Source organism: Mercurialis annua, linkage group LG7, assembly GCF_937616625.2.
Source record: "Mercurialis annua linkage group LG7, ddMerAnnu1.2, whole genome shotgun sequence".
Lineage (NCBI taxonomy): Eukaryota > Viridiplantae > Streptophyta > Magnoliopsida > Malpighiales > Euphorbiaceae > Mercurialis > Mercurialis annua.
The window spans coordinates 10,101,091-10,114,220 of NC_065576.1; the positions used below are offsets into that span (position 1 = coordinate 10,101,091).

The 13,130-nt window shown below is 35.4% G+C and overlaps 2 protein-coding genes and 1 non-coding gene across 3 annotated transcripts; 1 reads left to right on the forward strand and 2 right to left on the reverse strand.

Annotated features, from left to right (window-relative positions):
* Nucleotides 1-725: 725 nt before the first annotated feature.
* LOC126655267 (short-chain dehydrogenase RED1) lies at nt 726-5,240 on the reverse strand. The gene is made up of 3 exons (XM_050349374.2): nt 4,799-5,240; nt 1,900-2,059; nt 726-1,187 (listed from the first exon to the last, which is right to left on the reverse strand). Exons 1-3 carry the CDS (start codon nt 5,133-5,135, stop codon nt 851-853), a joined length of 834 nt encoding a protein of 277 aa, XP_050205331.1. The 5' UTR covers nt 5,136-5,240; the 3' UTR covers nt 726-850.
* Nucleotides 5,241-10,507: 5,267 nt separating this feature from the next.
* On the forward strand, nt 10,508-12,919 carry LOC126656773 (uncharacterized). Its single transcript, XM_050351390.1, has one exon. It carries the CDS (start codon nt 10,508-10,510, stop codon nt 12,917-12,919), a length of 2,412 nt encoding a protein of 803 aa, XP_050207347.1.
* Nucleotides 10,664-10,770, reverse strand: LOC126658928 (small nucleolar RNA R71). Its single transcript, XR_007634493.1, has one exon. It is a non-coding gene; the product is annotated as a small nucleolar RNA R71 (small nucleolar RNA).
* Nucleotides 12,920-13,130: the final 211 nt, after the last annotated feature.

Sequence of the window (13,130 nt, forward strand, 5' to 3'; positions counted from 1 at the left end):
AACAATTCAATACAGATAATGCATGTGCTCATGATAATTGATCAATTTAAAATTATAGTGTAAGTGTAGATTTTGTCTTTTCAAATTTGTTTTGTAATTTTTTTGACCTTCTAGAACACGATATATATATAATCATATGATGATTTAACATGTTTTAAATTTATGAATAATAAATAAGAAAATTTATAAAAAAATAAATTAGAATAAACCAAAAATAAATTTAAAATATAACAAAATTAAATATTAATTAAAAAAATTTGTTGAAATGATATATGACCTGTCATTAAAATACTGATGATTACAAAATATAATTAATAAAATCATTTAAAAACATATCATCAAGATGGAACTGATTTGACATCAAAATTTATCAACACAAAATATATATATATATATATATATATATATATATATATATATATATATATATATATATATATATATATATATATAAATTGAATATAAAATAAATGTGAATTAATTAAAGGCAGAATGTCCATTTTATTAGAAAATTAATTGTTATGTGAATTAAATCATTTTGATCTTTAAAAGTTCATTTTTTTTAATATTATAGCATTTAGATATCAAATTTAAATAAAATCAATACTTATAATAAAATTATATTTAATTTATTATTAAATAAATTTAGTAGAATATTGTCATATTTATGTTTTAGATGAATTACACAAATTGTATGTAAACTATTTTCTACTATGACATGTCGATTAGTAAACAAATCACGAGTTTATCATGGCATTTATCAAATCTATGGATATACGAGACATTTATGACTCAGTAATAAGATTTATTAGCCCTAAGTATAAGCGTAAAAAAGATAGAGCCCAAGTATTCACAATTTAAAAACTTTCCTGATAATGAAGTCTCTAACCAAGAGTGGCATGTGGTACATGATTGCCATAGGTGTGGAGAAATGGCCTGATGAGAACCAAGCAGGAGGATTTTTCTTGAGTACAGCAGCTACAGTATTCTTCGCAAACTCTTCGGTTGGGGTGGACCTGACTCCCTGTGAAAAGTATGCTCTGTCCTTGATTGCTGCTTCATATGGTTTGTATAATTTCCACTCCGGCATCTTGTTGTACCCGGCTGCAGCAGAGTTTCCTATGTTTGATTTTATAGCTCCGGGAACAACATTGATAACATCGATCCCCAAAGGCTTGAGTTCCAACCTGCATTCGACATGAACAATCTGTCATCATTTTCAACCAATCTGTTATCATTTTCAATCAATCAGAAATATGTTTCCATCTTGATGTCCATGACATTTATACATTTAGATGTTTTATGTTTATCGAGAATCATGCACGGTAATATTTTTTCGTCCCACGAACAAGAGCAAAGCTCAGAAAGTTGTACAGTCAAAGATAACATTACATTTAGATGTCTTTATCCCAGAAGATACTCATGTTCGAGTAAAGGATATATTACCTAAGCAATATGCACTTTCATCAGAACAAGATAAACTGAGGTATAAAATTTTCTAAAAAGGAAAGGTGCTGTCACATCAAACATTTGTAGTTATATTCCCCAACTATTGTAACTGAATGCTCAGCTTATATATCAATATTGAAATTATCAGTACTCTATTATAATCTTTTATTCTGGATTTTTCTGCATATACCGTCATAGTGAACTCTCCGAAACCCCCATCTGATGCTCTTTTGACGTTTTCTTTACCATTTTCAGAACAAGAACTGATCTAAACAGCCCACCAAATCTTCTGCAATTTACTACTTGGAAAACATAAATAAATGTCTCAACTAAGGGTTAAGAAAACTGTCAGCAGTTTGCTCCTGTTTTGTGTCTAGATTTCCATTTTAACTTTTAATGCCATGGTCATGCTATGTTCTTGAAGGTATGGAAACAAAGACTTTCGCATACCTTAAGGTGTCTGTCAACGCATGAAGAGCAGCTTTAGTAGCAGTATAAACACCAGACCAAGGGGAAGGAGCCAAGACAGTAACACTTCCAACATTAACTATTTTCCCCTTTTTCCTAGATGCCATGTGAGGAATAGCAGCTTGAATGACTCTCATGGTACCTATAGAGGCATACAACTACAGCATTAGGCTAAAGAAAAACAGCAGCATGGTATGTCCATGTAAAAATAAACCTTATGCTTCTGAAATAAAGGTGTCTGAAGTTCATCATTGGAAAAAGATGAACAAAATAGTAGCTATTGTGATTGAGCATCTTGATAATCTTTCTAGAGAATGTAAAGAATCTATAGAGCTTATGTTTTCATAACTACTAGCACTCTAAATGAAAGAAATATAAACAACTTAGACAAGAAGTAGGTGTGCATTTATGAAAAATGGTCCTGATTGCGGCAGAGCGCGGACCATCTATGATAGTAAGTCATTTATCCAATGAAGTCACCTGTTACTAAAGCTAAGAGAATTGCAGATTCAAAATACTATTTGGCCAAAATATTCAACAAATGTGCCCAAAAGTTTAATATACAAGTAAAGAAACAAACCTGAAACCGGTATAGACAGATCTTAACTATTAAATATCCTAATTATATATGGAACTTTCATAGACTTAAAAAAATTAAGTCCTATAAATATAGTTAATCCAGGACTCTAATCTTTGGTAACTCCACCTAACAGTATACCAGTGCTCCAAAAATGGTAAAAAAATAAAAGACACTAAAGGCCTTTGGAAAGACTGAAAATATGTTTATGTTAGTGATTTAAAAGGAAAGACTGAAATTACTCGTGTAGTAAAATAAAATCCAATATACAATCTATAGCTGACATAGAATGCATGAAATCGCGAATCATACAATTTTGATAAAAGTGGTCCTAACGATGACTTCCAAACTAGAATTACGAGAATTGAGCACAAACTGACAGGAGAGTACAAATATACTATTGCAGTTCTATAGAGAAAGACAAATCAAGCACCTTTATGAGAACTCCCAGTTATGTCTTGGCCAATGATCACCAGTCAAAGATGAAGTACTGAAAACCACTACTATAAGACTCTTCATATTATTATCTAGTTACGCCTGCCTTTTTGTTGTCTGAAATCTGAAAGCGAAAATTGCAGCCTACCACAAAAAGAGAAGATTTTTCTATATCCTACTGTAGATCATGGATGAAAAGCAAGAAGCTTTGAAGAGAATGTATAAAAAATTTACTCTCATGGCAAGCTAAGTTGATATGAAGCTTATCCTAAACCAAAATTCATAGATTTCATTTCACATCTGATTAATTCAATCATGTACCAGTAACACAATTTATAGTGTCAGAACTAATCAATTGCACAAGGAAAGCAAGACAATTTAACAGACCATAGTTTCTTCAGATTACCAGAATAATTACTTTAGTTTAAAGATGCATTCATGTATTAGAACAACATTTAATCAACAATAACAAGTTAAAAGTTGGATCTGTTTTATAAACTACACTATTCTTCTCGTTTTCCTGAAAGTTTTGCATTTGGAAAATTAAGTGGATGAACCCTGTTGCTCCTTCTACTCGGAGAAGAGGAAGCAAAACGTTTCCTTTCTTCAGTAGTTGCTCTAGGTCTTTCCTTTTCAACAAACTTCAGTTGTTCCTCTAACACCTTTCCCATGTTGAAAGCCATAGCATAAGCAGCTAAAAGAGACATGGTTACTTTATCCTCAAGACCGAAAAATAGAATTTGCTTTTTAACTATGTTATAAATGCGTGGTGTGGTGTTGTATTAACAGGATTTGAAGGAGGGTATTTGTAGAGTTTTAGAACAGAGTTTGTGAGTTATTTATTTCTATTTCTTTAAACTTAATTAATTATGAGCCATCATGCAAACAGTGTTTTAAAACTGCCAAACTAACATATTTGCCTATTTTATATGCTCAAGTATCAGTAAATCAAGGATACTAACTTAAACTTCCCCTGATTATAAGATCACTACTTTAGTGTGAAAATGCATTCACCTTGATTTTATAACATATATCAATCAACACTAAGAAGCAACAGAAATATGTTACATCACCTAGCTGTTCAAGTTCACCTTTGTTTGGTTGAATTCTACTCCACAGTTCATTTCACTTTATTTGTAAATAAATTCATTTGACAACATGACTAGTTCTACAAAAAATAAATAGAGTTATTAAATGAACCTCTAAGTAAATAAAAATCGAGAAAATATTAAAGAACTAGGATGCTGCTACCAATGAGTTATAGCTCAAATGGTATAAACGCCGGGAGTCATTTTGCTAATTCATGGGTTCAATCCCTCCCACAAGTGCTTCTCCCTCCCTAATGATAAAAAAAAAACTAGGATGCTTCACATGTTTTTCCAGATCCCCTCTCATAATTGCACAGTTTTTGATACTAAAAAAAATCGAAATTCCACATATTTCTCGACATCTAAAGGGTCCATGTTAAAAAAACCAAAAATTTAAGTTACCAATCATTCAACAGCTTAATGTTATGCTAAAACAAAAACCATATTACAGGGCAAACCAAAATCACCAATTACACCCTAATCCTAGGTAGAACGGACACGGACACGGGACACTCACACAGGAACACGGCGAAACAGTGTGATTTTAAAGTTTCCTATGTAAAGGATGAAGTTTCAGGTCCGAAACAAGAGACGTTAATTGAATGAAGTCTCCGCTCTACCTAATCTTATATCCTTATTAACAGATCACAGAATGATCATTCATGACATATAATTGATCATCAAAGAATCCATCTTTATTAAAACCAACAAAAACCCACATCACAAAAACCACAATCTAATACAAAATCAGAGCACTAGAATAAAAACAACGAAAGATTACCATAAACATTGGTATCGAAAGTGTTTTGCATAGCAGATAAAGGGACTTCAGCAAGAGGAGCAACACACTGAATCCCAGCATTATTAACCAAGATATCAACTTTGCCAAACTTCTCAAGAACATTTGACATCACATGTTGCACACTTTCATCTGATAAAACATCCAGTTCTTGGAGATAGAATCTATGGTCATGTTCAAGCTCTCTCATAGAGTTTAAGGACCGACTAGTGGCCACTACTAAGCAATTATTTACAGCAAATTCTTGAGCCAGTGCATAGCCAATGCCTCCATGGCTGCAGCCAGTGATCAGAACTATTTCTCGGCCATGAGATTCCATTATTGGGTTAATAAAAATGGGATCTAACTAGTACTTGCTAGGTTTGTTTAAATGTGAGGAGATATTTGTAGTTGAAAGAAAGACTTTTGTGATTGTGGGGTAGGATTTTGGATATTTTTGTGGGGTAGATACTATACAAGGTTTTATCTAAAGGCTAATCCCCTTAAAAAATACCCACCTTTTAGTCCCAATTCAATTGCACCAACACGTTGTAAAATCACCAAATATATTATAATTACGACTTTTCGCTTCTAATTCCACCCTTAAGCATTAAATTGACTTTTTTTCACTAAAAAAATATTCTAATTAATACTTTATATTTCAACATATATTCTAAATAGTGCTTAATGTTATATTTAAAATAAAAAAACACTTCTTTTGAAAATTATAAAACTTATACTAATTTTTTATTTAATATAAAAAATATTAATATAAAATATTAATATTTTTTATTAATATTAAATCGGTTTTATCCCGAATAAATAATTCCGAAATTTTTATTTTCACAATCACCTTTTCGTACTCCGATTATCAATCCGAAAAAAAAACGTCACTCGTCTTCTCCGAGACGAATTCACCGAGTTCGTCTCAGAGGAAAACAATCTTCTCCATTGGACTTCCTCTTCTCCAGGTGGAGTAGACGACCTTTGTCTTCTCCATATGGAGAAGACGAACAGATCACCGTTCGTCTTCTCCCTACAAATCTGTTCGTCTTCTCCAGGGAGAAGACGAACGGTGATCTGTTCGTCTTCTCGGTGATCTGTTCGTCTTTTCCGAAACGAACCAAGAGCGGGATTAATTTTTTAAAGAAGTTTAAATTAGTTTTACGGAAAAAGAACGCTGAGGTTTAACGAGAGCGGAGGTACATTTTTTTTCAACATAATATTAGTACATATTAATTAAATTACTACTAATTTAATTTTTTTTAGGGAAGATGGTATTTTGTTTTAATAATAACATTAAAGACTATTTAGAATATTTGCTGAACTTTAAAGTATTGGAAAAAATGTCAATTTGATGCTTGAGGGTGTAATTTAGATCAAAAGCTATGAATTTTTAAATTTGAGGGTGCAATTAAAAGTGAAAGGTCGTAATTAGGGTATATTTGGTGGTTTTACAACGTGAGAGTGTAATTGAATTGCGGCTGAAAGGTGTTTTTTTTTTTAAAAAGGATTACCTTATCTAAATGTTATGCCGCGGAGCGAGAGGTGTGGTATTTGTTTGAAATTTAGATTTTTTTTAGTCAAGGCTAGAATTTTCATTAATAATAATGAAAATACACAAATGAACAGTTTAACGAATCGAAACAGACTATTCTAAAATATTAATGAGAGCCGTAGATATAGTAAATACAGTCATCGATTACGGTTTTTCAAACCATCAAATGAGTCACCCAATATATTTATGGTTCAAACATTGAAAACACGATTTTAAAACCGCTATATACTTGAATTTTCAAGTTTTATGATATTGGGTATGTGAAAATCGATCGGAATCACGTCAGGTTAAGTTTTGGGGCTGTTTGTGGTCCTCACGACGAGAGATCATCCTCACGATGTGATGAAAGCTTGGCACCAAGTGCCAAGAATATTTAGACTCGGGTACGACGTGCCGAGACCCGACACGATGTACCCCAACCCGGTATCGATCTTTGGACTCCAAAATCACAAAATTTGGACATAGATTTGGACATGTAAGATTAGGGTTTTGGAATGAACATAATAAGTGTTTGAAGATCGACAAGATGAATACGACGATTACTATTAGCTAAGTATAGAATATGATTAAGAAGTTATCGAATTCAAGAACCGCCTTAAGAACGAGATTGTTTTGACCTAAGTTAGTAACTTAGGGTTTTGTGTTTAAGTTTACGTTTATGAATTAAACGTACGTACGATTTGAATTTATAACAGACGTGATAACAAGATAGATGAACAATATCAAAAAAGAGCCTAACCGAGCATACGTACCATCAAAACCGACATCAACAAACAGAAATAAGGAACTATTTTGGCCAGACCGATCACACACAAGACAAAATCTACTCGGTCAACCTAGAAGGACCCTTCATACATTATCTCAGACAAACCGAGCAGACCCTTCATAACACCATCTCGGACAACCAAGCAGGACCCTTCAAGACACCATCTCGGCGAAAATCGAGTAAGACCACACTGATTACAAGGACAGTAATCTGACAGAAGGTACTCTAACATTTCCAACAATATCTGCATAAAAAAAGAGAATGAAATCAGACTTGTCGGCCCAGACAAAGAAAAAACAAAGGTATAGTATAAAAGACTAAGAAAACGTAGGTAAGAAGGTTAATTCTCTTTTTCTCTCTCAACTCTCAACTCCTTTTCACTTCTTATTCTTTCTCTCACTAAAACTCCCACTGACTTGACCGTCGGAGAGGTCTGCCGAAATCCCCTTCCAGCACCCTTCTAACGGTTGTGTTGTGCCTTTTCAGGAACACTTTGGAAGATATCATGGGACCTGAGACACGCCCCGAAATCACAAGTTATCAAGACGTATCGACGAGCTACGAGATGGACGAGTTTGGATTAGCGGGGTTCGATTGTTATAGTGATATTACAGTTATATGGATAACGGTCAATGTGAGTTGAACTTTATTTTTGAGTATTATTCCGCAATAGCTATATTTGATATTATAAGTACAAATATCGAACTACATCACATGTTATAATATTTTATTGTTATAAATGAATTAGTATATGGCATTATCGAATATCTAGCTTATGAAAACTAGTATATGATCCGGGGGAACAAGCTACCTATTCGGCGTCAATAGGCTGTATGATCACCAGTGTCCGGATAAGTCATAAAATTATTCTAGATCGCTTTGTAGAGTACTCTTCTCGTTTGATTAGATACAATATTGAACTCGGTAGAATTATCCCAGGACCTGTATCTAGAGTTAACTCGGTGAAATTATCCCGGGACTCGTCTCAATCAATTGTTTGGATACAAGAAATGGTACTAGTTTAACTCGATCAAACTATCCCAGGACTGTACCACTAGGTATAGGTTAAACTCGATTGAATTATCTCGGGACCTTGCGAAAAGGATTTTGAGAAATCTTATTCGCTCGTTGATAAGTGTATATTTTACGTCATTTAGAGGTCATTTATTTACTAGTTTTTAGTATTTTATGATGTAAAATATACGCTTATTTAGTTAATTTCGCTTATTTGATAAATTATTTGTAGAATGTAAATATTTAATGTTTCTTGAGTTTTTAGGAATAAAACAGAGTTAAAATGCAAAAATAGTCAGAGCCAGAAGGATTCGAGCTGAGTTCAAGAAAGCCAACCAAGTTTCGGGTCAAACCGAGTCAAAACCGAACCGAACCGGAAAAGAAATCACAAGCAGAACTTCAGCCGGCCTTCAGCCGGCCCACGACAATGAGCCGGCCAAGGGCCGGCTGATTACTGGTTCTTGGCAATCACTTCGATTCTTGGAAAATCGCAAGGGGATTCTTGACCGATTCACTCATACACCTTCCATAAGCCACAAATATTATGTTCACACTCAAAGAGATCTTTCTTGGCTTGCACTCAAAGTATGAATCAAGAAGATATCTAATCAAGACTATCTTTGGAAACGAGATAAGTGAATCATGATTCACTCAAGACGCTTATGGAAGAACTTGCTCCCTACTCCGCTCTACATGGAAAGAAGATATTCAAGGCTTGATCATCACTCAAACTCCATGATATGAAGAGGGATTCTTGGCTTGAGCTCCACTCCTAGCACCTCTATAAATAGCTTGCATTTGTGTAGAGAAAAAACATCCTTGAGAGATCAAACACATCTTTTGGATCTTTCATTTAGAGATCATACATTTTGTAGTTTACATCTAGATCATAGACAAGCCATTAGAGGTAGTCTATTTTAGTATCATTTCTACTCTATAGTTTGGGATTATTACGCAATACATATTGGAATTCCGGAGTTAAGGTACAACATTATTGAGAGATCAATTACCGTTGTGTTCTTGTTAATCATGAATTCCATATATGTTATTGTTGAATTTCCTTTAATTATGAGTAGCTAAACCCATTTTCGGGGATTATTAATTGGACTTATGTCTACTTGATCATATTGGGATATTGGATTGTTATTAAGATGATGTGTTAATTAATGCTCATAATGCTTGAATGTTTTTGGCCAATTCATTCACCGCCCTATGTTTTAATTATGACTTGAGAGAGCTTAATTGAAATAGATCAGTTAATTAACAACGTATGAATTAATAACACGAGAGTGAGTTAATGAATACGTGTTCTTGAGGTTCGCTTAATAAATGTCATTTAATCACTTGATTTGGTATTTTATAACACGAGAGTGAGTAATTTGCCTATTAAATGGTTATTTGTATATTTTTATCTATAGCGGCTTGAGAGAGAGTTATAGATGCATTAGACTAGCCTGAACCATTAAATTGATAACATAATCCAAATATCCCATGAGATTAATGACATAAAGAAAATTAATAATCCCTGATCTTCCTTATTATTGTTTAAACCCATTTTTATTCAAAGCTTAATTTTATTCTAAATTAAATCTGCTTAATTCTATTTTATTAATTTTAAATCACTTCAACCAAATTATCTTTTTGGCTATCCAAATTGAGTATCTTAATTGGGTGTATTTAGTTGATTTCCTTGTGGGTACGATATCTGGACTTCACAGTCTATATTACGAGTTGACACTGTGCACTTGCAGCAAATTTATCTCAACAAGTTTTTGGTGCCGTTGCCGGGGAAAGCATATCTTTAACATCTAAGTTAGGATAGCTCGGCTTGTTTTAGTCTTTTATTTTCTTGTTTTACGCGTGGGTTTTGTTGTTTTTGTTGATACATGTACTCTTCTTGTAGTGTATGCATAATACACGTCGCAGAGGTCTACCTTTAGAAACTTTTCAACCAGATCTCACAACTTTTGAGCGAAGCATCAGAAAATCAGCTCAAAAGAATCTAAATATGGCAGACGAAGATGGTAATCCGCTTGGATTAAATAATGAAGGGGATAACAGAGTAATCCCCCAAAATCTGCAGAATCCCCAAAATCTGCAGAATCCGCAGAATCTGCAGAATCCACAAGATCTGCAAGGACAGAATAATAACAGGCAGAGACAACCAACATTGATGGAATTCTTCCAGCCGAATGTAGGAAATAATACGCATGGTTACTTTGCACATCCTGTGCGGGCAAACCATTACGAGATTAAAACCAGTATCATTTAGTTGTTAGAAGCCCGCTGTCAGTTCTATGGGCTACCAAATGAAGATCCAAATGCACACATCTCGAATTTCCTGGAGGTGTGCAGTACATTCAAGCTCAGTAACATGACAGAAGATGAAGTTTGGCTGCGCTTATTCCCATTTTCTCTGAGGGATAAAGCGAAAATTTGGATTCACGCTCTGCCTAGAGTTGGCATTAACAGATGGCCAGATTTGGCCAAGGCATTCCTGAACAAGTACTTTCCCATGGCGAAGACCGCAAAGCTGACTAGAGATATCATGCTTTATCAGCAATTGGATGGAGAATCAGTGAGTGACGCATGGGAGCGGTACAAGGAATTGCAGAGAAAAGTTCCTCATCATCATATTACCAGAGAGAATTTGATCCAAAATTTCTATAATGGGTCAAATGATCAGACCAGGAGCATCATTGATACAGCCGCAGGAGGGTCATTGATGAGGAAGACCACTGATGCAGCATTTGAGCTGTTAGACGAGTTGGCAGTGAACAGCTGTTCTTGGCCAACTGAGAGGGCGAAAGCACCTGCTCAGAGAGGAGTGATGGCAGTTTCTACTGACCCAGTAGTGGAGACGGTCAAGTCACTACTACAGGATTTTCTCACAAAACAAGTTGTAGCACCCAACACTCATAATGTTGCTGCAATTCAGAGCAACTGCGAGGTTTGTGGAGATCCTAGCCATATGGCGAATGAGTGCTATGTGATGTCGCAGCAGTTCAACGAGCAAGTCAACTATGTGGGAGGACAGAGACCAGGAAATAATCCATATGCTGCTACTTACAATCCAGGGTGGAGAAATCACCCAAATTTCTCATGGAAGGATAATGGAAATCAGACCCACAATCAGGCAGGTCCTAGTTTTCAAGGAGAACAAAGACCACAGCAGAATCAGGGTAACTTCCAAAATCAAGGCAGCTTTTACCATCAGAACAATATGCCACAGCATCCACCTGGTTTCCAGCAGAACGAACATGGAGAGTCTCTGCACAACAAAATTGATAAGATGATGGAGTTGATCCTAAAGAAGGACGCAGAGACTCAACAAGCACTTAAGAATCATGCTGCTACTATTCACAATCAAGAATTGCAAATACAGCAGATGGCTAAAGCACTCCAAAACCGAAATCAAGGTGGTTTACCGTCCACTACTGAGGCAAATCCAAGAGAGCAAGTCAAGGCGATAACACTAAGGAGTTCAAAAGTATTGCCTAAAGCTCATGCAGAGAAGGTTATATTAGAGGCAGAAAAGGAGCAGTGTAAGGAAAAGGAACCTGAAAAGGTAGTCACTAAACCTACTCCACTACCTCCATATGTACCCAAAATACCATTCCCTCAGCGATTGAAGAAGCCACAAGACACTTGGAAGTTTCATCAGTTTTTAGATACTTTCAAGAAGCTGCAAATCAACGTCAGTTTGGCTGACGCATTACGAGAAATGCCGCATTATGCCAAGTTTTTGAAGGACATCCTCATGAACAAGAGGAGCTGGGATGAGAATACGGCTCCATTTACTGAAAATTGCAGCTCCATTAGCTTGAGCAAATTACCAACAAAGCTCGAAGATCCAGGGAGTTTTACTATTCCTTGTACTATTGGTAATTTGCAAACTATTAACTGTCTTTGTGATTTGGGTGCCAGTATAAATTTAATGCCTCTATCTTTGTTTAGGCAACTACTTGGTGACCAACAGGTTAAGACCACCCCAATGATGCTGCAGTTGGCTGACCATTCGGTCAAGAAGCCATATGGGATCGTGGAAAACGTATTAGTTAAGGTCGACAAATTCATATTTCCAGTGGATTTTGTCGTCCTTGACTATGAGATTGACAAAGAGTGCCCATTGATCCTTGGACGCCCATTTATGAACACAAGCAGAGCACTCATTGATGTGAATGCGGGCAAGCTGACTCTGCGAATAGAGGAAGAAAGCGTGGAGTTTGAAATGAAGAAGAGCGAACAATGCTTGAGCAATGAAGAAAAATGCATGAGGGTCGACTATGTTGAGGGAAGCAGGCATGAAAACAAGAGGGAAGTTATGTACTTGTCCATTCCTGAGATATTCCGAGAAATCGAGCCATCAAGCAAAGAGGGAACAATGTGCGAGCCATTATGTCATAAACCTGCGCAGTCAGTAGAGAAGCGGGCACCTGCGAAACTTCCGCCTCCTGCAAAGCCACGAAAGCGTAAACCCAAAAAATGGGCAGGGTGGAAGTTGAGACTCAGTCACAAGACTAATGACATAGGACCATTGCAGCCAGAAAACCTTAGTGATGGTAAGTTTGTTATGCTAAATACTTCTCAAGGATCTTGTGCAGGCAAGCTTATATCAAAATGGAGTGGACCATTCAAACTTCGGCGCAACATTGGTCCAGAAGTGGTGGAATTGGAGAGCGCGAATGGAGATAATTTTAAGGTTCTTGGACAATGGTGTAAACCGTGTCTTAGAACTTTTATTGATCAAGGACATGAGCGAGTTGCTCTAGTTGATCCTCCATGATACTATTACCATACGGTCAAGCTAATGACCATAAACAGGCACGATTTGGGAGAAATTCCAAATTGTTCATTTTTTTTTCTCATGCTTTAAATAGTCAGTCTAAATTTTCATCCATTTCTGTTTATTTTTATTTTATGTAGTACTTTTCACTTTATTTTGTTTTTCTTCTAATTATAACATGTTGTCTTTAGCTTTTATTTGTGATCCAGCC